This window comes from Galeopterus variegatus, unplaced genomic scaffold (assembly GCF_000696425.1).
Source record: "Galeopterus variegatus unplaced genomic scaffold, G_variegatus-3.0.2 Scaffold157, whole genome shotgun sequence".
Lineage (NCBI taxonomy): Eukaryota > Metazoa > Chordata > Mammalia > Dermoptera > Cynocephalidae > Galeopterus > Galeopterus variegatus.
Genome location: NW_007726268.1, coordinates 220,340 through 246,672, shown reverse-complemented (window position 1 = coordinate 246,672; position 26,333 = coordinate 220,340). Strand labels below are relative to the sequence as shown.

Here is a 26,333-nt window from a genome sequence, read left to right as displayed (position 1 = left end):
GGGGTGAGGAGTGGGGGTGGGGTGGGTGGGGAAGGAAGCCAAGCCCCTGCCTTTGTCTCTCAGGATCTGCTTCCCTTTTCCTTCCCCCCTTCAGCAATGTGTCTCTGGTCAAGAATGTGGAAGCATCCGGTAAGCACATGGCATATCACACGGATAAGGAAACATGGGACCGGCCGGTCCAGATGCTCGCCTAGGTCAACAGGGGCCCATGTGGGTGTCCCCTCCCTGCACAGGCGGCACCCGGACAAGAGGGCTTTCTGCCCAGTGCAGCTGTGGTGGGAGAGTGGGGGCCTCACGACTGGAGTCATCTTCTCCCTGTTTAGGTAGCACTTTCATGGAGACATCTGCGTCCCTGACACACTGCAGGGGAAACTTACCCATTGACCCTGGGTCTCCACGCTGCGAAAGTGGTGGAGTCGGGATCCCAGCCTGGTTCTGTGCTCAGAGCTGCACTGTCTCCGGGGGCACAGGAGGCCAGGGGAGGCCAGGGCCCACCTGTATTTTTAAAATTTATTACTTTTTTGTTGTGGTAAAATACACATAACATAAAATTCACCATCTTAGCCATTTAAGCGTACAGTTCAGTGGTGTTAAGTCCATTCATATTGCTGTACAAACGTTACCACCACCCATCTCCAGAACTCTTGCCATCTTGTAAAACTGAAACTCTGTCCCCGTTAACACTGACCCTCCATCCCCTCCTTCCCCAGCTTTGCTCACACTGGTCTACTTTCTGTCTCTATGATTTTGACCACTCCAACTACCTTATGTAAGTGGAATCATACAGTATTTGTCTTTCTGACTGGCTTATTTCACTTAGCACAAAGTCCTCAGGGTTTGTCCAAGTTGTAGCATGTGACAGAATTTCTTTCCTTTTTAAGGCTGAATTTACACATTGTGTAAATTTACCACATTTTATTTACTCTTTCATCCACTGATGGACAAGGGTTGCTTCTCTGTTTTAGCTATCGGGAATAATTTTTCTATGAACGCAGTTGCACAGATACCTCTTTTTTTTTTTCCTTTTTGTCTTTTTTACTCACCGGTAATGGGATCGCAACCCTCGGTGTTGCGCCCGCACCACGCTCAGCCAGTGAGCAGGAACCTGTGTCCACATGGGATCCAAATGCTCAGCGCGAGCGCCGCCGTGCTCCCAAGTGGCGCACCCTCCAGTGCGCCACCGGGCCGGCCCCACAAATACCTCTTTAAAACCCTGCTTTCACTTCTTTGGGGCATATGCACAGAAGTGGAATTGCTGCTTCACGTGGTAGCTCTACTTTTCATTGTTTGAGGACCTGTCTTACTGTTTTCTGCACAAGGGCTCCACTTTCTCTGCATCCTCCCCACACTTGCTGATTTCCATTTTTTTGATGGTAGCCATCCTACTGGGTGTGAGGTGGTATCTCATTGTAGTTTTGATTTGCATTTTCCTAATGACTAGTGCCAGGGAGCATATTCTCATGTGCTGACTAGCCATTTGTGTATCTTCTCTGGAGAAATATCTGTTCAAGTCCTTTGCCCATTTTTAAATCAGGCTGTTTGTCTTGTTATTGAGTTTTAGGAGTTTATATATTTTGGGTATCAATCCCTTATCAGATATGTAATTTACAAAATTTTCTCCTATTCTATGGGTTGCCTTTTTACTCTATACACAGTGTCTTTTGATACACAAGATTCTTTAATTTTCATGAAGTCCAATTTGTCTATTTTTTCTTTCGTTGCTGTGCCTTTGGTGTCATATCCAAGAAATCACTTCCAAATTCAATACAGTCAACGTTTTGTGGGGCCCATCCATTTTACAGATGAAGAAACTGAGATCCAGAACCTGGGGCCACACATAGAGCTCTCTATGGGCGTGTTGACCGGCAATGAGCCCCTCTTGAACTGGTCACCTCCCTCTGTCTGGCCACCCACAGCCCTGTCTCTTTGTTCACTCATCTTCCCATTCATCAACCAGTACCTGCACCCGCCTGAGCCTGGGGCAATGGAGAAATGCTCCAAAGGTCAGAGGGCTTGGGAAAGAAGATAGAAATCATGCAGAATATGGGCCATCTGTCTTTGAGTGTCCCCTCCCCCTTCATGTGGGCTTGTGCGCGCACGCGCGCATGCACACACACACACACACACACACAAACACACACACACTGGCTGTGGCCGCAGGCTGCACCTGCTGGATGGGAATAAGATAACAGCATCTACGTGGAGGGGCTGCCTAGTATGTGATAAATTGCTTATGAAATGTCAGCTCTTTAGTGATTACTGCCAACCCTCCATGGTTGGTACAAGAAAATGAGCATCTGAAGTGAGCCTGGGGGAGCCTTGTGACTCCCAGCACCCTTGGGTGCCAGGAGCAAGGCCCCCTCCAACCTTCCACAGGGCAGCTCTGGCTCCTTCTTCTGGAAGCTGGATTTCAAGTGCTGTAGGCTAGCAAGGCACCCTCACAGGAGAGATCAGCTTTTCAGGGGTTGCATGCAGGTGGTGCTTAATAAATACCACTGGCTGAGGAAGCTGGCTTCAGGCTGCCACTGCAGCCTGGACCAAGCACGGTCATGGCTGGCACAAAATTCATCCAACTTGTTGAAAGAAAGGGAGAGTCTGAGGCCTTGAAAAGAGGCCATGGTCAGGAAGTTAGTGGTGACTTCCGAGGCTACTTAGAAGGCGAGGGGGCCCAGATGACCCTGAGTTTCTCAGGCAGCCAGCGGGGACACATGACTGCAGCTGGAGGCCACCTTGTGCTCTGTGCTAATGGCGCGTGTAAGTCTGGCTTCTGAGCTTTTAATTTTTGGTTTTTGTTTTCAATTTTATTTTCCTGACTGCAAAGTGTTCCTTGTGCTGATCCTCAGAGCCCTCAGGACCACAGTGGGGACTGAAGCGAAGATGGCCCCTCGGTGGGACATTGCTAAGGCCTGGTCATGCCCCTTGAAGGAGTGCTGGCTTGCCATCTGCTACTCCCTGCTCCATATCCCCACGGTGCTGGCTGGACTGGGCCCCTGTGCCAGGGAAGAGAGAAGCCCCAGGCCGCGGGGGGTGGAGGGGGGTAGGCCTGGGTGTTGGGGACCAGCCCGGCAGCAGGAGGACAACAAGGTGGCCCCCTCCCCTCCTGAGTCCTATCCAGGGGTCTGTGTGGAAGGACCCCTTTCGGGTCCAGTGTTCTGCAGGGGCTGAGCCTGGCGTGGGGGTGGGGCCGTGCCAGCTGCAAGGCTTGCCTTTGGAGAGCTTGCATGACGACAATATCGTGCATGTGCGTGGGGCCCGGTACTTTTCCAAGGGCTTTTAAATGCATTATCTTTGTTGGAGGCTCATTTGAGGCAAGGACTTGAAGCAGACTGGAAAACAACTAATTTACTGCATCCTGAATGGAGAGGAAGCTGAATGCAGTGTGTGTTTTCGCTGAATCTCAAACCAAAACAACCTTTTGTTAAAGAATGAATAAACAAACAAAAATGTTGAACACTAATTCCCCAGGGAACATAGTCTAAACCCAGGCTCTGGGCAGAGAATCACGGAAGCAAATTCAACAAACTTTTATTGGGTGGTGGGGGCCCTGCTGGGATCACGGGTGAGCTCATGAGCTTCTGAGTGCACCCAGCGAGTCCCAGGGGGCAAGTGGACCCTTCTAAGCACACCTCGAACACCGGGAGGAGATGCTGGAGGGAGGGGCTCGGAAGGAGGGACTCCAGGTGGGGGACCCTGAGCAAGGCAGGAAGGAGGGGAGCATTTGGGGGTTTTGGGTCCTGTTGTGCCTGAGTGGGAAAAGCCTGTGGGTGCACCAGAACTTTTCTGGGGGCGGTCAGCAGCCCCTGCTTGGAGTAAGTAAGCCGCAGCGATGAGGTGAGCTTTTCTAAGGTGATGGAATGGCCCACCCGGGTTCCCCAATAGAAACGATCTCACTCCACTTGAGTTGCTTCTTTGAAATAAGCGTCTCCTCCATTTTTGGTGGCACAGAAAGGTGAAGGGACACAGAAAGGTGTATGTGTGGCTGGGGAGAGTGGGACCTCAAGCCCTGGGCTAGGATCGGAGGGAGATTTGGAGGAAACTTCACTCCACATTTGCCCCAAGTGGGGACTCTGTGTGGAAAACACATGTGCACGCATGCCGTTGGCACACACATGCATGCACACTGTGGGATCATACATGCACAAGGACAGGCTTTTGGCCTGGAGTTTCTCCCTCCTGCTGCAGATGGACTTCCTGGAACCCAACTTGCAGGCAGCTGCTTAGTAGGGCAGCCAGGCCAGGGATGGATGCTGAGACCAGCCTGCTTCTCACCCCAGGCCTGGGTGTGTAAGCAACAGCTCAGGCCTCCAGGGATCTCCCTGGCCACTGCCAGGGACTGAGTCCTGCCTGAACGTCCTCTGAGGCCTGTCAGAGGTAGCTCCCCGATGCAGTCACCTGAGTGGCCCTGGCCATCTGCAGATGTCCTGGGCCTGGCACTGAGGCTCCCCTGGTTTCCCCTGCTTTGCTGACACAGGCAGCCTGAGTTTTGGGAAGAGGCCCTTCCCCCAGTTCTGGGGACCCAGATAAGCAGCTGACTTACCTCTCCCTCACACAGCCCACCCCTGCAGGCTGCAGGATGTGGACTCACTGGCCTTCCTCCGCAACACCACAGGCCGGCTGCAGCAGCTGAGGCCCACAGACACCCCCCAGGATGGCTGGGCCACCAAGTGGTGGGTGGTCCAGGAGTGGCGGCCAGGCTGTGAGCAGGACAGGGGCCACAGCCACGGTCTGGAGCTGGTCATTTAAGACGACAAAGTCAGTCCCCAGAGCCTGGGCTTCCTGGAGGGATATAGGTAAGGCCCTCCCTGGCTTGAAGAACTGTGGCCTCCAGCCCAGGGCTTTCCCAGATCATTCCAGCCCCTGCTTGCCTCTGTTGCCCAGAATGCCCTGGGAGAGCTGCGAGTCCCTGTCTTCCCCCAGCCCTGGAAATGCACAAACCGCTGACAAGGCCCTGGATCCAGGGCTCCCTTTACCATGGAGGTGAGGCCAGGTTTCCCTCTCCTCCCACCTGCTCCCCAGGCCCTGAAAGGCTTCTTGGGCCCCAGCATGAAAGCTGAGAATTCTAACCTCCTGTCCCCACCACTCTCCCCAATGACACTTCTCCATTCTCTTGTCCCTTGTCCCTGTCTGTGGGTAACATCACTCTGCCCCAGCCCAGGTTTAACCTGCCCTCTAACCCTAGGTGTGCGGCTGTGGGTGGGGTCCTGACGCTGCCCGCCTTCCAGCATCATCAGGCTCTATATGTCGGTGGCGATGGTCGTGGCCAAGTTCATCTGGGAGCACTTCCTCAGCCTCTCACACTCCTTCATGTCTGAGGAGCTGCCAGCGTGGGCCGCCTGCTCAGGCTCTGCACCGATGTCTTCCTGGTCTGCAAGCCAGGTGAGCTGGAGTCAGAGCAGCGGCCATTTGCCAAGCTCATCTTCCTGCACCGCTCGCTGGAAACCACGACCAAGCAGACCTGGGAGTGCCCACCTGTCCCTGCTGCTGGCTGCCCTGTGACCCTGTTGCCGGGGCTTCAGCGGGGCCGGGGGAAGCAGCCATTGCATCCGAAACCCTTTACCCTGGGGCAAACAAAGCCTTTGGCTCACCCCTGTGGGCCCCCTGACGCTGGGCACACAGGCAGGTCCTGAGCCTGCAGCTGGTTCCCAGCTGGGTTGCTGGCCCTGAGGCTGCCTTTGTGCCCGCACAAGGGAGACTCAGTTCCTCCCCTGCTCCTTGACCCTGCATCCTGTATCTACGCGGGCATAGCCCCTGGTGGGGGGAGTGGACAGTGCCAGCTGCCCCGGAGGAGCCAGACCACCTCGGTGACCTCTGCCTCCTCTGGGTGTCTCAGAAGGAAGCTGGCGAGAGCTGGTGAGAGCTGCCCATCGCAACTCCATTAAGCAAGCTAATGACTCGTGAAGGCTCCTGGACCCTCCAGCGCAGCCGCGCCTCTCTCTGCTCAGAAGCCTTCTGTCTCCTGCTCGTTTGGCTGCTGCCTATGATCACTGTTATTCCGTTGGGCAACAGTGTCTGACAGCATCAGGTCTTGGAGCTGGTTCCTGCCTTTTCAGGCCCAGCTAGAGCTGTCTACACAGCAGGCAGTTAATAAACATTTGCTTGGGATCAAGTTCAAGTCCAGAAAGAGTCGCCTTGATTTCCAGGGCTGTGGAGGGACGCGGTGTCTGGGGGCCTTGGAGTGAGGGGGTCAGTGGGCTCAGGGGCAGCCTGGGGACGAATGTCCTGCAGCCCTGCAGCCGAGTTCTCACTGCTTAGCGGCCAGCAGAAGAGGTGTGGGCAGCTGCCTCCTCGCCCCGATCTCTTCCTCTGGGCCCCAGGCAGCCACACTGGGGCGGAAGACAAGAGTGTGGGTGGCGGGGACTTTGTCTCTGTGTGCCCTGCACTGCCACCCACACTTCTGGGAAGCTGACTCCCAGGTGCTGTGCGGCCTGCCTCATCTGCTTGACCTGGGGCCCAGGTGTGTGTGACGGATCTCCCTGAATCCTGGCCGGGCTCCTGGGAAATCAGAATTGGTTTCTGGGCACTGCCTTTCATCACCTAGGATGGTGCCCAGGGGGCTTCGGTGCTGAGGAGACACACTTGATGGTATACAAGACACGCCCTGGGATGTGTTGGGGGTCAGAACAGCCTTCCCTGCAGACTGCAAGATTGTAGAGAGGCCAGGAAGCCCAGGAGTCTCCACCTGGAGTCTGTGCACCCTCAGAAAACTGCACTGGCAGGCTGTGCAGGCCTGGACTCAAGGGCCCCCGTCTTCTTCCCCAGGCCCCAGGGCTCTTGTCTGCAAAGTGAGGTTAACCAGCAGGATCCTAAAGCAGGACCCGGTTTGTTTCTAAAATGGAGGAATGGGAGAAAGAACGAGACATCGCAAAAGTGTGGTGTGGCTGTATTTAATTCAACCTCAAGTGAACTCTGAGGGGTTGGAGCATACTCCTCTTGCTCGGTCAAATTGGGTCCCGTGGCTGGTCATCTCCATGTGTCAAAGCAGTGGGCAGGCTGGATGTGCTGGCGGCCCCACTGGAGCAAGAGCCTGGGCTCTCTGCAGCACAGGTGCCATCTGCAGGACCTGGGGCCAGAGAATGGTGCGTAGGCACCTGCCACCGCACTGGTGGGGGCAGGAGGTCCCAGGGCCAAGGTGGCGCCAGAGGCCAGGGGCAGCACAGTCTGCAGAAGCCGGCAAGCGAGGCCTGCAGGTAGCTCAGGCAGAAACAAGCCCAACATTCTGTGGCCCCTTCCCGGTGGCCGCACCAATGCCTCAGCTGTCTTCCAAGGCATGGGAACGAGCTGTTTCCATCACCACCACAGTTACGAACAAAAACAAACCCAAACTCATTTAAGGTATAATCTTTCAATTGTTTAAAATTAATCAGTGCAAAGTGAGGTATAAGAGCCTGCGTCCCGGGCTGAGGTGGGGGCCACGCCCTCACACGAGCCTGCGTCTCTTGGAGTCCCTCCCCACGTCACCCTCCTGTGTGTCTGCCTCACAGCCCAGCGGGGACACCAGGTTCAGCAGAGGGTCCTCAGAGGCACGGCCAAAGAGCGCCAGCAGGAGCGCCACGCCGAAGCCCGTGGCTCGCTCACCCTGCGGGCAGAGGGCGGGCAGAGACCTGGGCTTGTGGAGGCCCCTCTGCCCACCAGACCTCTGCAGCAAGGGGCTTCCCGCGTGTCCCCTGCCCTTCTCTGTACAGGGGTCCTGGGCCACAGCCGGAGCCCTGCGCGATCCTGCTGCAGTTCCGACACACTCAGGCCAGCAGACAGGGCAAGCAATGGGCACAGCCCTGTGTGCTCGGGCCCAGCCCCCAGATCTCCTTGGGGTGGGGAAAGGTGATCCCCAGGGCTCTGGGCCTCCTGCTGAGGGTAGGCTGGCTGGGGAAGGAACACACAGCACCCACTCCAATCCCAGGGAAGATGAGACCAGAGGTCGGGGTAACCACAGCTGGCCAGAGGCTGGGCCTTGGACAACATGACCCACAACTCAGAACATTGCTGATAAGTTCCACCGACAGCTCCAGAGCCAGGCAGGGGCTTTGTATGGAGGGGAGGGTGGGACCAGCCCAGCCAGTGGTGGGGATGGTGGGAGGGACACTGCGTGGGAGAGGCAGCTGCCTCGGGCAGCCTTGGCAGCCCCAACACTCACGGCATGCACAGGGGCAGCGATGTCCAGGTGGACCCAGACCCCGGGCCAGTCGAAGCCGATATGTGAGGCGATGAAGAGGCCAGCACAGGAGCTAGGGCTGTTGTCTCGGTCCTGAGGGGAGCCGGGGGGACAGTGTCTGTCTCTGCCCAGGACGAGGGGGAAGCCCACAGAGGGCATGAGGGGGGTGACCGAGTCAGACCCAGGAGTGGGGAATAAAGGCCCCAGCTGTGTGGCAGGGGGGTCAGGGGAGGAACAGCCCCCTCGGACACTCCTCCTGCATGCCCTCTTCCGGGACAGGATCTGAACCCTGACCTGCCCCCGTGGGCCTGGTCGACGCTGCTGCTGCTGCTTGGGGCACTCTGTCCCCTGGATGCCTAGCTCCCTGAGGGCAGGGCTCTGCTTGTCCTGCCGCACCCATGCAGGCTTCAAACCTACCGCCACTGAGTTCTTCATGTCAGCCACGGCCGAGGTGAACTCGCTGAAGTGCAGCTCAGGACAGTACACCAGCGGGTGCACCAGGTCCCCGCACTTCCTGCCGGCTGTCACGCAGGCCGCTTCCCACTCGGCGCTGTTGGTGAGCACTGCAGCATGGTGCTTCCCCGTGGCGATGCCCTGGGAGGGTGGGCATGCAGGAAGCACCCAGAACGGGGAAGGCAGGAAACACGAAAGACCACAGAGGGACCGAGAGGCAGACAGAAAAGTGGAGAAGCCAAAAGAGAGGCAGCGAGAAACCAGAAAGAAGGAAGAAAGCAAGAAAAAGTGAGACCCGTCAACATTAAGCACCTCGGTTCCAGGAGCTCACGTGGGCAGTGCCCTCGCTGACCCACCAAAAAATCTCCTCCCACCTCCTCAGCCTGGTTATAAAAATCTAGTGACTGCAGACCCCACCCTGAGGTCGAGGCAGGGTTCAGACCCCTGGGGCTACAGTGCCACCCACCTGCGCCCCAGTCAGCGTGGCCATGTCCAGGATGATGTCGGCACTCAGGTCCTTGCAGGCATAGGACACACCATCCGCCAGCACCAGTCTGCCCTCAGCATCCGTGTTGTTGATTTCCACAGTTCTGGGTGTGGCAGAGACACCAGCTCAGGTGTGGGACTCTCTGAGTCCCCTTGGAACTGGGGGAGGCCCACTTAGAGCTGCCTGTCCCTATAGAGAAGGCAGGGACACCCCATCCCCACAGCAATGCCCTATCCTGCTGCTCTTAGCTGTGAACCAGGGGCAAGCTGCTTAGCTCCCCTGTGCCTCAGTTTCCTTATCTGTCAGGCAGGTGGTATGAAGTGGGTTGGGCCAGCATTTGGCATACTGTGCCCAGTACTGGGTAAATGAGGGGGAGGACGCAGGTGACGGATGTGAGGTGCTACTCAACACCAGCATTTGGGGCGGGGTGGGAGGACTCTCCTGCTCTGAATCCTGGGGCCACCTGCTCCCTGGCTCTGACTTTCAGGTATGTCCTTCTGCAGCTGAGAAGGAGCAGTCCAAGGGCTGATCTCGAGGGGCGATGCAGGGAGAGTCCTCATGCAGGGAATCTGGGGGGCAGGGCTTCAGACACCCAAAGAATGTCAAGGCTGAAGGTTGGAAAGGCTCATCCTGCTCACACAGGGTGGACCCTAAGTTCCTGGGCCAGGCACCCAGAAGGAGCCCAGCCTCTCATCCAGGTGCCACAGGCCACTCACATGAGATCCCCCTGCTACCAAAGCTCCCAGGCATTTCTAGGGGCCAGCCACCTGCTGCCAAGGCACCCGACAGGCCTAGAGTGAGCAGGGCGCTGCAGGCAGGTCGGAGTATGGGATCTACTCCCACCCTGGGCTTGGCTTGGGGCTGACCCAGCCTGGCCCTGGGTAGGAGGAGGCAGTGAGTTTGAATAGGACAGCCTGCCAAGGGGTTGGGAGGCACAGGTTGGTGATCTGGGTGAGGGAGGGGAGAGGACTTACTTCCCTGAGTACAGCAGGTGGATGTCATCAGGCCTCGTCGCATTGGGCCCCACCGAGTTCTCGGCCAAGCAGAACACGGCATGGAGGTTGTCTTTGAAGCCCTGGAGGGAAAAGGAGCAGAGGCTTCCATTATAGGCTGGAGGCTGGGGTAGGGGACCTGCAGACAGCAGGGGACAGACAGACAGACACACAGACAGCCCCAAGGTGCAGAGAGCAGAGTTCAGCCCTCCCTGCCACCTCAGGTGCCATCCTGGCAACTTTTGGGGCTGACGCGCCCCCCTAGGGGGTTTCTGAGCCTCCCCCAGCAACGCCCATGTGGTGCAGTGGGATGGGCCCAAGTAGGGGACTGCGGGTTTGAGTCCTGACTCTGCCACTCACAAGCTGCTTAAGCTGGCTACCACCTCTGCCTCCTCATCCACAGACGTGGCCAGCGATCAGCATCCCTCAATGTACACACATAAGCACAAGGGTCAGGGAGAGTGCAGCCTCACAGAGATTTAAGTGTGAAGTGACAGTTATCTGATGCTGAGAAATGGGATACAGGGACCGTCAATAACCCTGCTCCCAGGGCCCTCCCAGCCAGTCCCAGGACAGCTTCTCAAAGCCCCGTCTTCCAGCCACCATGGGTAACAGAAAAAACCCAGAGCTCAGAAGAGCTGGAGGTGGGCCCAGGAGTTGTCACTGTCACACACTCCCTGGGCATGCCTGGGTACATGTGGGAGCCATCAGCTGAACAGAAGAGGGGGGCCAAAGATGGGGTTGAATGGCCTTGGAGACAGCTGGGGAGGTCTCTGCCACGCTGGAGTGTGGGCATGGTCCCACCAGCAGCCAGGGTGTTATCAAAGTGAAGCAGTGTTTTTGGAGGGGCGCTGATGCCCCTGAACCCAGTGCCTCCCTGCTCCCGGTGTCTTTTACATCTTTGGATGGCATAGCCTGTCTTTTTAAGAACATCTTAAACATTTCACTGTGAAATAACATTAAATTTACCAAAACACTTGCCAAAAAAAAAATAGCACAATTTGGGGACCCCCTTCACCAAGACACCACCCACATCAGCATCTCCTGTGATCACAGTGCAGTGGGTGGCATCGGGTTGTTGAAGATGCAATCCTGTTATCTCTGGGCATCGCCCTGATTTCCTTTGCTGCACTGATGTCAACCCAATCCCAACACACCCTGGTCTCTTTCATCTGGACACTTGTGCCATCTGGCTTTGTCTTTTGTGACCTTGGCACTTTTGACGCTGGGTTTGTTGACTGTTCCCTTGTGACCACATTCGGGTTATGTAATTTTGGCAGGAGTTCCCAGAAGGGCTGTGCCATTCCCTGTGCATTGCATCAGGAGGTGCATTGTGCGGTCCTGGGGATGTACCCTGGGACACATTCCACTGTAAGAAACAGTTCTCCCCCACCCCATCTACTTATTCATTCAATGGTTTATTCCTACCACAATGGATGCATGGATTCTTATTTTATTCACTACCATTATTTTTCATTTTGTGGCTCAAATTGAGGCACATTCTTTTTTAAGAGACCAACAAAGAGATGTCAAGGCCAAGTGGAGCCTCCAATCTAGGGATCCTCCTGTGGGAGGGGGATCTTTGTCCTAAGCACCCCTCAAATCTCAGGCTGTAGCAGCCTTGGAGGTGGAGGAGTCCTGAGACCACTCGGGCTGCCAGCAGATGATCAGCGCTAATTGCTGAGTGGCCTCCTGTGAAAGGAAATGCAACCCCGAGTCTCCCTTCTGGGGCACTTCCCAGTCACCCTGTCCCAGATGAAGGACGGACCCTCTGCTCCAGCAGTAGCTGGGGCCGAATGGAGAGACAAGCCACAGAGCACTGCCACGCGACCCTCCAAAGCCATTGCCCACTGTGCTGCTGACAGCGGTGGCCGCTCCCTTCTGAGGGAGCCACCACGAGTGCCTGCAGCTGGGCCCGTCCCCAGCATCCTCTGATGAGCTCATCTGCCAGGCTGGCTGGAGGGAGTGGGGGGACCTGCGGTGCGGTGCCCGCCAACTGCCTCACTGGTATGGCCCTTGCTCGTCTCCGGCCAGCAAGGGCATGAGAGTGCAGGCAGCATGTGCTCCCTGTCCAACTCCCCCCACAGGGCCCTGCAGTGGATGGGCCATGGCAGGTGCTCACGGAAGCACACCTGGGCTCTGCCTAAGCAGCTCTAGCTGCAAACCCCAGTTAGACCCTTTCTACATGAGGTGCTGTGCGGCCACAAGCAAGAGCTGACCCAGCTGCCGGGCCTGGCTCTGGGATGTGCCAGCCCCCAGCTCTTGCCCAAGTTACCCCCTCACCCCTCCCATGTCCCAAGCCCACTGCACAGTCTGTGGTGGCCCAGGAACCAGGAGGTTCCACAGGTGGAGCCCCTCCCTCCTCCGAGCTTTCTGCTCCCCCACACAGTAGGAAACAGGTGGACCCCTGACTGGTCTGAAAGAGAAACCATGGGCCAAAGCCTTTTGCTTTTGCTTTTCAATCTCAAGTTTGCCCAAGAACCCAGATTTCACGGGTAACGCCTCTGAGAAAGAACATCTTGCATTTAGTGGCACATGTGCCCCGCCTCTCTGAGGCTGGCTGGGAAAGCCCCGCCGAGGAGGCAGACGTTGGCGTGTCGTGGGCGGCGCACACTCTTCATCTGTCTCATAAGCACTTTTTATGGCACTGGGGACCCTGGGAATCCAAAGGATGTCACCCAAGCTCCAAGTGGTCAGAGATGCTTGGCAAAGATGAGCTCTGGGCATCTGCCAAGGCAAGGGAGGAAGGAGGCCGAGGGTGGGGGAACAGAGGTCTGGCCTGGGGGACCACTTCCTAGAGGCAGCTCTGACATAAGGAAGGCTGAGGGCTGTGCTCAGACAACATGTGTGCTTCCGCCTGCCCCGTGTGCATGAGACCAGGCCAGGCTTTTTCACTGAATGAGCCAGGCCTCAAGCGCTGGGCATGGAGGGACCTCGCCCTCAGGGTGACACACTCAGGTGGACACACGCCTGTGCAGAGCAGCCTAATAGAAGGCAGGAAGCTCTGGGGGCCTGGGAAGGACCCAAGGGCAGAGGAAGGATAGGGCTTGGTAGGGCCGCAGCTAGCTGGGAGGAGGAGAGCCCTCAGGAGAAGGCCTGGGGGAGCCACTGCAGAGCACGGGCCTCACTCACCTGCTTGATGGCGGCTCTGAAGGCCCCCAGGATGGCTGCGGCACCTCCACAGTCTCGCTTCATCCCCGGCATGGTGGTCTGCAGGTGGCACAGAGGGACCAGGAGAAGGTGAGCCACGTGGATGTGGGGCCCAGCCAGCAGCAGCCCTGCCCCCACCCGCCGTGGGCTCCCCCAGGCCTGCACCGACCTCACACCAGGCCACCCGAGCACCCACAGAACTCATGAAACACCCACTGGTCAAATGGGGTGTTCCCCAGGAGCAACAGGAAGTCATGGCCAAAGATGGTGGGGACCTGGGGTCCGCCTGAGCCCAAGTCTGTGCCCTCTTCCCGTTCTGCCCAGAGACTGCCCTTTGCTGCTCTACCAATGGTACTTCTTTCACATCACCTATCCGGCCCCCACTGACCACCACCACTGGTGAGGATCCCCTGTCGCCCCCAAGCCACTGCCAGCTCTCCCGCCAGAAGGGGCCGTCCCCGCCCTCTACTCTCACATCACGTTGTGGATTAAGACAGGTCTAAGGACGGGCTGCCAGAAATACCCTCCTGCCACAGATGTAAATGTTATTTTCTATAAAAGAGTTGAGAGTGCTTACACGTTTCTACATTTTATAGGTTCCTGACTCCGATTGACAAGTTCATATTTTAAATTAACAACAGGTCCTCAGATGTAAGAATTTGGATTTGAAATTTACAAGTGACTTTTGAACCCTTATCATATTACACAAGTCTTGAATTTTAGTGGAAAGTATTTTTAGACATAAACAGAGCTGCTTTTATAATTAAAAGTCGAGTGAAAATGATCCATCCACTATTGAAAATAAGCCATTTCTTCTGACCTAATCTGGGAGAAAGCTCAGGATTGTTTAAATGGAAAAACGGGGCCTCAGGTCTGGAATCAAACTATTTGCAAAATGGGCCACACAGAAAATGCCTGGAGATGGCTGTTCACTGAGCCCTGGGTCTCCGTGTCACAGGTGCCACTTGCTAACCACAGGTGGGACAAACGTCAAACTTACAAACGCAGCTCAATTGACTGTATAAGGTCCTGCCAACCCCACACGTCATCTCCATTTTATAAAGAAAACGATGTTCACGGTGCCACTAAGATGTGATTTGCCTTTTCCATTGGGTCGACCCTTGTGCCAGGGGTGCAGAGGCCATGGTGGGCAAAGTGCAGGGACCTCAGCACGACAGAGGCCAGCCACCAAGTGAGTCAGGAGTCACGAACTCACTGCCAGGCCCTCCAAGGAAATAAAGCAATGCCAAGTCCACTAAAGACTTCCTTGCCAAAGCAGTGAAATTAATTTTTAAAAATCTCACCCCTTAAGTACAAGACATTTTCAATGCTCTGTGTGATGAAATGGAATGGGGTCACAGAGCACCCCTGGGTCTCTGGCGGGCAACAGCTGGCCACAGCGGCACCTCAGGTGCAGCCCTTTGATTATGGGCTCAATGATCCACTTTGGTCATGGACACTACTGTTACTTGAAAGAACAAGTGACAGACAAATGAGAGCTACTCAGACTTAGGTATCTGGCAGATATTTCTAGAAATGAACAAAGTTAGCCTCTCACTTCCAGAAAACAGCTGACATTATTTATTGCTAATGGTAACATTTGAGCTTTCAAGCAAAAAATCAGAATTTTGGAAAATGTGTATCCATGGCCACCATGACAGCTTCCTATACTCGAGGGCTTTTCTGATAAGACAGATAGTAATATTAACGAATGTGATTTTTTATGTTACATAATAAAATGTGTCAAAATTTGGAGGTTCCGCATAACTCTGTGAACCAATATATTCCAAATGGCTCATGCATATAACAAAATTGCACATTCAAAGTTCAAGATAGACCAGTGTATTTTACCATAACAGAGCAACAGAAGTTCACTGATACAGCTTCAGATTTCAAATTATAACCATCCTTTAAGAAATCACCACTTGTCGAGTTTTGGTGTAATAGCAAAGAATGCCTACAGCTATATGAAAAGGGTACTAAAATACTCCTCCCTTTTGCAACTAAAAAATGCATGAGGCAGATTTTCTTGATATAGTCCTGCTAAAACAACGTATCGCAGCAGACTAAATGCAGAGGCAGATGTAAGAGCCCAGCTGTCTCCGTTAGGCCAGACACTAAAGAGACTTGCAAAAATGTACAACAGTGCTATTCTGTTCACTACCGTTTCTTCATTTTAGAAAATGTAGTTATTTTCATAGAATTATATTATTTATGTTAACATACAATGGATTTACACTGTTATTTTGAAATGTATTATAAATATCTCTTAAATTTCTCAGTTTTAATTTCTACAATAGTAAATATCAATAGATATCACCCTCATCAGCAGAAGCTCTTTGGGATTGGTACTTGTTAAGAGTATAAAGGTGTCCCAGGAAATGCGTTTGGGATCCTCTAGCCCACACTGATCCAGATTTGCTTTTAAATCTTTGGAAACGGAGCTGTGATTGTTCTTGCAGAACCAAGAGTTTTGCTGGCACCATCTGGCTTGCTCTTTGAGAAGTGACAATTTCCACACCACCTTTTCTCGAGGCAGCCATTTGAGAGAATGCTTGCTGTGTTTCATGCTGTGTTTCATGGCCCCTGGGTGAGACTGTGAGTGCCTCCAGGTCAGGACTGGGATCTGTCAATCACTGGAGCCTCGGTGCCCAGCTCAGTGCCCAGCTCAGTGCCTAGCACACAGTCACAGCTCAGGCAAAGCCTGGTGGTTCACTCCAAATTGATGTAGAACAGTTCCAAGGGTGGGGGGCAGGTGGGCTGGTTTAAATGGAAAGCCATGTATTGTTTCCCTGGTGCCATTCTGTATATCGCAGAGTCTGCAAGACCCTAGGAGGAGGCCGTGGCTATTGTCTCATTTTTGGAAGATGGCCTGGAGCCATGGAAAATGCCCTGCACTCTGGCAGCGCGTCCAGCTGTCCCAAGACCACAGCCTCCTGGGAGGCCGTGCAGCTGTGGCTCCTGGGGAAGGTCTGTGTGGGCAGGTTCTTCCGATGTGGACTGACATGTCTGGCCAGGGGCTGATGTAGGCACACATATCCCCGGGGCCAAATGAGGCAAGGTCAGGTACAACAGTGTTTCTTCTAAGTAACTGGAGTTAGTGCCACAGCAAGAGGACTGATTCCCAGGAAGCCCTGCTTCTCACGCTGGCCCTCCAACAAGCCAGCATCAAAGACAAGCATCTGATCCGAGGAGAAAAGAGCCCACAGTTCTACCAGCCAGAACTCAGCCGCCTCCAGGGCAACAGCACGGCTCAAGGGTGGGATGGTGGGGCAGCCAGTGCCAGGTGCAGGCAACAGGGGCACACTGCGGAGAAGTTAACAAAGATTAACCAACTAAAAGTTACTTTGCTTGTTATTGTCTCCATGTGCTGGTATCTCTACACAATGTCAGTGATAAAATATTCCTCCCCCCAAAAATCTATTGTTGGTTGAGGTTTAAACAATTGCTGTGGCTACTGCTGCGTTTTAATCACATAAGTAAAAGCGTCAAATTCACCTGTCCTTGTTCCTTACCCTTTAAGCAACATCATCTACACAGATGTTAATAACAGCCAGTTACACAGTTGGTCCCAACACACACAGATCCAGCTACCACGTTCGTGCAAAGGATGGTTCTGAGAGCTGGGAATTGTGTGGGCTGGCTTTGGGCGGCAGTGCACCCGAAACACGACTGCATGGTGACAGTAAAAATGAAGACACAGAACTCGAGTCCCTCCAATTCTCTTGTTCTGTGTGAACCTCTGGAGCTGTTGTGTTTAAAATGTGTTTACCCTAGGGCCGGCCCAGTGGTGCACTCGGTAGAGTGCGGCGCTTGGGAGCGTGGCGGCGCTCCCGCCAAAGGTTCGGATCCCATATAGAGACCAGTCTGCTCACTGGTTGAGCGCAGTGTGGGCGCGACACCAAGGGTTGCGATCCTGTTACCGGTCATGAAAAAAGACAAAAAGGAAAAAAAAAATGTGTTTACCCTAGGGCCGGCCCAGTGGTGCACTCGGTAGAGTGCGGCGCTTGGGAGCGTGGCGGCGCTCCCGCCAAAGGTTCGGATCCCATATAGAGACCAGTCTGCTCACTGGTTGAGCGCAGTGTGGGCGCGACACCAAGGGTTGCGATCCTGTTACCGGTCATGAAAAAAGACAAAAAGGAAAAAAAAAATGTGTTTACCCTAGACATTTGAAAGCTTCTGGACTCGATCCCAAAGAACTGAGCACACTGTTGGTACTGCCATTTCTGGGATATATTGTGAAATGGGATTTCTTAGGACTCTCTGCCAAATGATCCCATGTTAAACTTTGTTTCCTGAATATCTGTGTATCAGTTGTTTCATGTGATGAAATCTCTTCAAAATTAAAATTAATACTGTTCTTGGCTCATCTCTGAGTAAAGACCAGCTGACAGATCTGGCTCTTCTGTGTACGATCAGTTCTGATGAAGTCACTGTCAAATCTGTAGAAGCTGAGACCCCAAAACAGAAACTTTAATGCTACAATCCATTACCACAACAGATCAATATGGAGGCATGAGCTCTTTTCTATTAAAAAAAATACATTAACGCTGCTTAAAAGTGTTAATCTATTACTGTTTTCTTTATTTGTACTAAAATATTTGTTTCTTTTTAACTTTTTTACTGGCATAAAACTATCTATAATATTCAATAAAAGTGAATATTCACCATTTAAAAAAAAATCTTTATTAGTTTCATTTCCTCATGAGTTCTGAAAATAATTTTGTTGTTTAGAGAAGAAGGGATGTTAAAAATGATGTCCACTCTGGTATTAAATACACTAGGTACACTGGAAGTGCAGAAAACAGCAGCATGATCCCTGCCTTAAAAAGCAACTGACACTGGGGATCAATGTCAGGGAGGCAACAGGGGGTGGTGGGGGCTGTGGCAAAGTGGAGCACGTGGGCTACCCCCACAGGGTAGCCACCACTCAGCTCCAGCAAAATGCAGCCAGGTGAGAATGTAGGGCCAGAGCTGTCAGATATTCTGAGTCTATAAAAGTCCAGAAATCCAGTCTTCTATGAGAATTCTTCTGGTTTTTAAATGTTGGTAACTAATTCACATTTTAAAAACACCTTTTGGGCCAACAGGACACATCTGTGAGCTACACGGGCACCCAGTCTTCACTCTCTGCTCTGGACGGGCTTAGCTTGCCCCAGCCTTCCAAAACTTTCTATCCTTCTAGAGTCTCTTCTTCCAGATCTTCTGGGGCATACATTTCACAGTTGGCTCCTTTCCAGGATTCCTAGTCCTTCCCAGTCTTTGCCCCTGGGAGCCCAGCTGGACCTGTGCACCACAGCTGCTCAACACAGCACACGGGACGAAGAGCAGTGTGGAGGACAGCAGGCCGTACAGGGTGACAGACATGATCACCACCAATGCCCCTCAAATGCTTGTCCTCTTGGGATAGCTGACTGAGAGCCACAGTCCAGGAGAGACTTCCAGGGCCACCTCTCAGTGACATTACTAGGTGACTTGCTTTCGTGCAGAGTCCAATTCCCCTTGCTCTCACAGAGTCGTCTGCTTCCTGAGGGGTCTTGTGCAGACTATCGCTAAGTGTCCTCTTCGTAGAAATCCCAGACACTTGACTTGGGGATGTGGGCGTGACCCTCACCCTTTTCTTCTTTATACAAAACCACTCCAGTGCCTGCACCCTGCCTCCCTGGGCTCTGTTTTCCACCCGCTTAATCACGTTTGCAGTTTTTCTCTGGCCCCTGTCCAGTTTTTGTTTCCAGACTCCTGTTTGAAATGTGGGCACGAAATCCAGGCATCCCACACGAAATCACCTCCCTCTCAGAATGGGAATTGGCCCTGTTGGTGCTGTCCCTGAGCCCACCCCAGGGCAGAACTCCAAGCACCCTCACTGCTTCCAGACCCCACTGCAAAGGCTGGTGGCCCCACCTGGCCACACCCCACCCCGCCCCCAGCCCCTATCCTCCACACTGCCTCCACCTCACCTTCCCCTTGATGCTGAGGCCGCCGGTGTCATACACGATGCCCTTGCCCACCCAGGCGATGGTCTGTGTGGCTCCCTCTGGGGTGTGGCTGAGAACGGCCAGTGCTGGGGGGTGGATGGCAGCTTTGCCAACACCGTAGATTCCTATGAAAAGCACAGGGAAAGCTTAGTTAGTCTCAGGCTAAGCTGAGCAGAGAACTCCCAGAGGACCCTAGAAACACCAGCCCTCAGTGCTGGGTGGTCAATACTTCTCCTGAAGCTCCCTGCCCCCCTCCTACCCCCTGGCCAGCAGGGGATCAGGGAATGAAAATTAGTTCCAATGTCTGGGACTGAAAATGAATTCTATTTCTATGCAAAGTATTGTTAGGCAAGAAAACCCACTGAGAAAAAAAAATATTATATCATTTCCAGAAAGAAAAGAACAGCACTGCAAAATGAGATGATTTTGGACTGTGCTTCAAGGCTGCTCCAGCCCGCGTTCATCCCCCTCCCAAACCCTGGCAGCACTCGGGATGGCACCGCCCTTTCCAGCTCACTCCCGTGTTCTTTGCACCACGGCCTCCCTCTTTGGTTACACACCCCGTCTTCTCAACAAAACTTGCTCTGCTCGTGGGCAGAGCCCATGACCTGAGGCCCCCCCGATAACTGAGCTGCACAACCATAGCGACTGTGACGAGAGCTAATGACAGCTGCCTGGCGCTGCCTGGCAAACTCCTGCCCATCTTACAGGGCCTGCTGTGCATGTCGCTCCTCAGGGAAGATTTCCCTGACATGGGGGCCTCTCATTCCTCTTGCAATTGGTTTGCGTGTCTGCGGTAGGCACCGCTAACATGGCCTTCAGTGATCCCTGTTTCTGGACATTCATGTCCCTGTGCGGTCTCCTCCCACTAAGTGTGGCAGGTGCTAGTGTCTCACCTCTAACCAAAAGAATACAGCAGAAGCAATGACATGACCCTGCTGAGATTAGGTCACAGGAAGATGGGAGTTCCCGTGCTGCCTGCTCACTCTCTGTCACCCAAAAATCTCGCTCTGAGGGTGGCCAGGTGCCATGCTGGGGACAGCCCTATGTGGGGGTCCACACAGCAAGAAACTGCAATATACAGCCAACAGCCTGTGAGGTCCTGAGGCTGGCTCCTGGCTGTGGGTCGCCAGCCCCAGGCGAGCCTTCAGATGGACACAGCCCCACCCAATAGCTTGAAGGCAGCCGGGAGAGACCCTGAGCCAGCGGAGGCCTCCCCACCCACCAAACTGAGGGATGATACATGTGTGCTGCCTGCAGCGACTGTCTTCTGGGTGATAGTTTTGCAGCCATAGAAAACTAAGACAGCGATCCTCCCCTAGCCAGTCTGAAAGACCTTGAAGCAGCCAAGTCATAGCCATCTGTATCTCCAGTTCCTGGGCACTTGGGGAAGATGGACCTGGGAATCAGGGAGGTCCTCTCAGAGGAGGTGTAGTCTCAGTTGAGACTTGCAGAATAAGATGGCCCCCACCATGAGAATATCTTGGGGGAGGGCATTCCAGATAGACAGCCATCCCTACAAAGGCCCTGACATGGACATGAACTCATGTATTCAAGGAACAGAAAGGCCCTGCTGGGCTGGCCCTGGGAGTGAGAGCCTGCAGCACATGAGGAGGCTAAAGGAGGCAGGCAGGGGAAGGACTTGGATCTGGCAGCTTCCAGAATCTGAGTCAGAATCTGGATTGCTATCCCCTTTCTCCTCCAGAGACAATCTGCTTCTCAGGGTCTGGCCTTGGTCTTGGACACGGGCTGATTCCTTGCAGGCACAAGCAAGAGAAGTTTGGGACAATGCACCCTGTGGCCTGCCCTACCCCTGCCATCCAAGTGCCCTGACCCCCCCACCCCGAGGCCAGACCTGCAGAGCTGCAGCCCCCACCCACCTCCAAATCCTCTTGTCCTCAGTTCCTCATCCCGGATGATGGTTGGGGCGATTCCCAGCTCTTTTCCAACTTTGCTAATCTCCTGGACAAGTTTGTGGAAAAAACAACACAGAGACACGTGAAGATGGCTTAAATCAAGGCGAGGCTGCGTGGTGGGAGCGGAACCAGCCCTGGAAGCCAGCGGCTGCAACTCTCACAGCTTCGGGCGTGATTAAACCCAGGAGAGAAGGCTCACCCTCCAAACTCTCCAATTTCCTGCAGCTCCTGGCTGCAGTCCTGCTGAGGGGCCCTGACGGGGAGGCTCTGTCCTCTCCACGCCCTGAGCTCAGGCCTGCTGGCCTCTTGGAGCTGGGTGGATGGCACAACTCCATCGAAGTAGCCTGGGGGTTTCCCAGGCCAGGTCAGAGTGTGGACAGCCCACAGGCTTCCTCTGCTTTTCATCGGGGTCTATGACACCCACCCCAGCCTGGCCCTGGCCCTGGCATGATGGGGCCCAAACCTCAAGGAAGGTGTCTGTGTTCATCTCACTGCAAGGTGTGTCCACGATGCGGGCTGCCAGCCGCACACCTTCTGTGGCATTTGTCAAGCACTAGGAAGAAACAGAAGAATGTCACTGGGACCCTGGGACGGAGTGGAGGGGGATGTCCCCTTCTCGTTCACTCCCCCAGGAACCCAAAGCCATCAGGGGCTTGTGACGTGGGGAGGAGGCTGCAGGACTGCTGACAGTGCAGTGAGGGGCAGTGAGAGGGGGAAGCAAGACTCATGCCGCGCATTCCCCTCCCCAGAAGCCAGGATTCCCCCCCCCACCTGCAGAGTTAGCTGCCACCCTGTGCCTCCAGAACCACCAGGAACCCTGCCTCTGGGAGCCCTGACCTCAGGGGCTTGGGGTCTTTTCCAAGCCTCATGTCCTGTTCCTTCCCTCATCCCGGCTCCATTTGAAATAGGTGGACCTCGTGCCTGCCACGAGTGCGCGCTGGGCATTCCCACCTCTGGCCTCTGCAGATCCTGTACACTTTTCCTCCCACCAAGGTTCCAGCCAGACTTCAAGACACTTCTCAAAGGCTGTCTCCTCCAGCAGCTCTTCCGGACCCTCCCAAGCGAGCAGAAGCAGCCCGCATCCTGAGCCCTGTTACAGCCAGCCCTCCCGGACACCGTCTCTCTGCTTGTCTCACGAGGGTCCCATGTGAGTCTGTGGCAGACTCCACGAGGGCAGAGGGAGTCTGGCTGCTGCTGTTCTCCTTGTCATTGATGCCACACCGCTCTGGGCACAGAGGTAGGCACACGGAGACAGGTCCTGCCTCGGGAGCTTCCGTGTCCACCACCACCCAGGAGGGGCAGGAACCTGAAACCATGGCCCACGCCAGCCACACGGGGTTGCAGAGCCACCCCTTGCAAAGGTGGCCAGAGGGGGCACAGGTACAAATGGGTATGGCCCACTGTCCCTGAAGTGGCTGCCTGCCAGGCGTCTGGTGGCAGTGCTCCCTGCTTCAGCCCAGCCTGCAGCTCTCTGCCTTCTCCTCTTCCTCGCATCTGCCCACGGTACCTTGCTCAACTTGCCCCTCCTCATCCCTACCGCCTGCCCCCAGCCTCCAAGCTCCAGACAGCCGGGGGCCTACAGGCCTTCCCAGCTCACTGGAAAGAGACGATGTTGAAAGAGAAAAGCAGCACCGGTTTGAGGGGCTGCAGGACAGCCTCGAGTTTCTCATTGCCTCCTCCAGCCTCATCATGTCAGGGAGGGCCGGCACCAGGACAATGCCGCTAGCCTGGCCACCTCCCTCGCCCTCTGCCTGTCCCCAGGTAACGAAACCCCAAAGCTCAGATGGAGAGACCCAGGGCTTGAAAGCTCATATATGAGATGTGCTGTGCAGTCCCTGCTGCCTGCCAGTGGGCCTCCTCCTGCTTACCAGCACCCTGGGGACCTGGTGAGAGCCGTGGAGACCTGTGGCTGCCTGGGAATTGTATCACCGCTATTAAGGCTGGCCTCGAAGGAATCCAGGAGTCACCACAAAGACCCCAGATCCTGGCAAGCTCTGAGCTCTGATGCAAAGCAAGAGGTGGGAGCACAAAGGGTGCGGGTATGGGGGCAGGAGACGGCTCCGGGTACCCCTCCCCACCACAGAGCCACCTGGCACTGGGTTAGAGGGGTCACCTCGCCACACGTCAGATTCCTCAGCAGGAGAGGGGAATCATTCATTTATTTGTTCCATGTTATGTGAGCACCACGGGGTGCCAGGCACATGCTAGACTCTGAGAATCCAGAGATGCTCAAGGGACTCAAGCCCAGCAGGGAATTAAAACACACCATTCCATTAAATGCACAGAAGAGGAGGGGAGAAGCCATGGGACCCGAGGGGACCTGGGCCCTGGGTGGCGGCTTGAGGAGAGTCCCTGGGCAAGGAAAATGGAGAGAGTCTGAGTAAAGAGCACACAGTAGTCAGACCCCAGTGTGCTCAGTATACAAGACAGCTGGGGAAAAGGGCTGACAGACGCGGCTGCGGTTTAAAGCCCAGCTCTACCTCTTGCTGGCGGAACCCTGGTTAAGTCACTTAATGTCTCTGGGTCTCACTTGCTTGACTCTAAGATGGGAATGGTAGGTCGCGTCTCATGGGGCGGTAGTGAAAACTAAGGAAGTCAACACACAGGTGCAGGCATGCTTGGCGCGGTGTCTGACACCTGACCACACTCAGAACTGCTGGCTTTCATGTGATTGCACACACCTTTGTAAGGCACTAGGAAGGAGCAACTGGAGGGAGGGCATCTAGGGGCAGGAAGAACAGTTAGGAGGTGGCTACAAGGCCAGGAGAGCTGTGGGGGTGGGGTGGGGGTGCCCCAAGGCATGATGGCACGGGCTGACCAAAGGCAAGAGACAAGACACACTGCAGAGTTGGGACCACTAGGATTGGGGACCACAGGGACTCACTGACCCACTGGTGCCATCACCCGATATGGGGTGGGGGCTGGGGTTATTATGCACAGGACCAGGTCCCTGCCCTCGGGGTTCCAGGTTGGCATCTGGTGGAAGGTGGGCCTGGAACTCAGCAGGAACTCCCTAGAGACAGAGGGAAGGAGTGGACATTGGGGTGCAATGTGGAACGGGGCCCAGAGGCGGCTGGAACCACCAGAGAGGAGCGGGTGAGGCTGCTGTGCCTGACAGGCTACACAGGGAGTGCCAGGAGGTGGGCAGGCGGGGAGAAGCAGGAGAGAGGGTAGGCTCTGGAGGGTGCACTGCACTTCAAAGAAGGATGAGAAATAGCCAGCAGACAGGGGCCCGGAAAACGACGGCAGGAAGAGGGTGAAAACTAGGTTTCGGCAGGCTGGGGGAAGCGGAATTAAGAACAGCAAAGCGATCAGACGCTGCTGTTTTCAAGCGTGGAGACGAAGAACAAGGGGCTTTTTCAAGACTGTAGGGACAGAAGAATAGTCGCCCCTTCCAAGGCAGGGGCTGTTGGGAGGAGACCACGGGTGAGCTGGGTGTGGGCCAAGCCCCCGTGTGGGGGCTGATGGTGACAGCCTTCCTGAGTCAGATGTGAAGCGTGGGCTTTGAAGCAGGAGAAAGGACACCCTGGCTCGGGCTGTGGGGACAGGGGCTGGAGGTGGGCAGGCGAGGCCACAAGTCGGCGTCCGGCACTGCCGCTGTGGGCAAAGGGGCCCGGAATCAGGCGCACGGTGACTTCGAGGCTGGGAATCACTCCCAGCCCTGCCTGACTCCAGAGGGTTGTTCTTAGATCAAGGGAAGGAGCACGTGAGGGTGCTGGCTAGAGGGTGGCGAGACATGCACGCCAACGGCATCGTTAATACTAGAACATGGAGTCTCCTGGCCCTGGTCAGGTGCTCAACAAACACTGGCTGAACAGAACAGACCCTGAAAACGAAGACCAGCCTGAGGAAGGGGGTCCGCTGCCCAGGCTGCTCAGGAGCAGCCCTCCCCGCCTCCCCCGGGGAAGGGGAGAGAGAGCTCTCCAGACACCCCTTCTGGCTGCCCGAGCTGGTGGGGGCCCAGGGACACGGTCCGGACTTTCAGACACCCACTTGCAATGTGGACACTTCCACCGGCCCGTTGTCTTGTCCCACCAGGAAGAACTCCACAGTGACTGTCTTCTTCTCTGAGCGCCGGGCCGCCCCTGAGCGGTGGGTGAAGAGCGGGAAGGCCCGGGCCAGGGCGCAGGCGGAGGCGAAGACGTCGGGCTGCTCACAAACCATCTGCGACACAGGGAGAGAGGCAGAGTGCTGGCTGAGGATGACAGGGGGCTGCGACCAGGAAGGGCCAGGTGGACACAGTCTAGACAGAGGTGCCCCACAGATCTGTCATCCCATCCCTCGGGTACCTTCCCCAGAACCACGGAATGACCCAAAGCACTGTCTTGCTACGTGAGAAAGAGCGTACTGGACACCAGACAGGAGAGCAGGGCACAGAGGGACGGACACTGGACTTGGTCTCAGGAAATCTAGATTTGAGTCTTAGATTTGCCATCAAAACTGATGTGGGGTAAATCACTTTGTCTCTGTGGACCTGCTTCCCTGTCTGCAGAGCAGGGGTGACAGCGTCTGAGGTGTGGCGGATGAGGTCCTGTGGGCCAGAGCGCTCTGCAGCAGGTGGCGTCCGTGCCTTCCCTGGGCACACACAGGCCAGCGGGGCCCTCCTCTCTTGGGAGCACTCACCAGGATGCACCGCTGGGCTCCGGGCGGCAGGCAGGTCCGCACAAGCCTGGTGATGAAGTGGGCGGCCGACGGGCTGTTGTGCCGGCTCACCCTGGAGGGCAGGGCCGCCACAGTGGCGTAGTTCAGGTAGAGGGGACAGCTGTCCGTGGGGTTTGGGTTGAGTGTGCTCAGAGCGGCCTTCCAGAGCTAGATCAGAAGGGAGAGACAACAGACAGACAGGAGACCTCAGCGGCCCGCCTGTGCTGCACCTGCCCTTCTAAAGGGCACCCACCCAATGGCTGATGCCGATGCGGGAGTGCGTCTCTGCTGCCCCTCCTCCACCCTGTGGGACTGAAAGGCCAGCTGGGGGGCCACTTTGCTTCAGACACTTGAGAACCCCCACTCGGACAGGCCTTGGCCGGTCTCCACGGAAGAGCGGGACGGGGGCGCACGCCCCCGAGGAGAGGCGGCTCGGAAACTGCCGCAGGAACTTCTGGAAGGCAGGGCCACAGTCTCAGGCCGGCGACAGGGCGCAGCCCCGCAGGTGTCGAGGCCCGGGCGCGGCTGCGAGGACGACTTTGCCGCCGGGCCTGGGCCGGACGGGGCCTG

At 55.4% G+C, this 26,333-nt stretch overlaps 1 protein-coding gene and 1 pseudogene across 2 annotated transcripts; one reads left to right on the top strand and one right to left on the bottom strand.

Annotated features, from left to right (window-relative positions):
* Positions 1-5,627, top strand: part of LOC103608932 — a 38,463-nt pseudogene extending 32,836 nt beyond the window's left edge.
* A 1,699-nt stretch (positions 5,628-7,326) lies between these two features.
* On the bottom strand, positions 7,327-25,927 carry NPEPL1 (aminopeptidase-like 1). Of its 2 annotated transcripts, XM_008593192.1 has the most exons (11): positions 25,746-25,927; positions 25,116-25,286; positions 21,586-21,675; positions 21,087-21,168; positions 19,189-19,331; positions 13,214-13,291; positions 10,064-10,164; positions 9,069-9,192; positions 8,567-8,743; positions 8,132-8,242; positions 7,327-7,576 (listed from the first exon to the last, which is right to left on the bottom strand). In XM_008593192.1, the coding sequence occupies exons 2-11, from the start codon at positions 25,284-25,286 to the stop codon at positions 7,418-7,420; spliced, it is 1,236 nt and encodes a 411-aa protein (XP_008591414.1). In that variant the 5' UTR covers positions 25,746-25,927; the 3' UTR covers positions 7,327-7,417. The 2 variants fall into 2 exon arrangements, with proteins under 2 accessions (XP_008591414.1, XP_008591419.1); XM_008593197.1 differs by lacking the exons at positions 25,116-25,286; positions 25,746-25,927 and adding an exon at positions 24,011-25,033.
* Between the last annotated feature and the right edge of the window lie 406 nt (positions 25,928-26,333).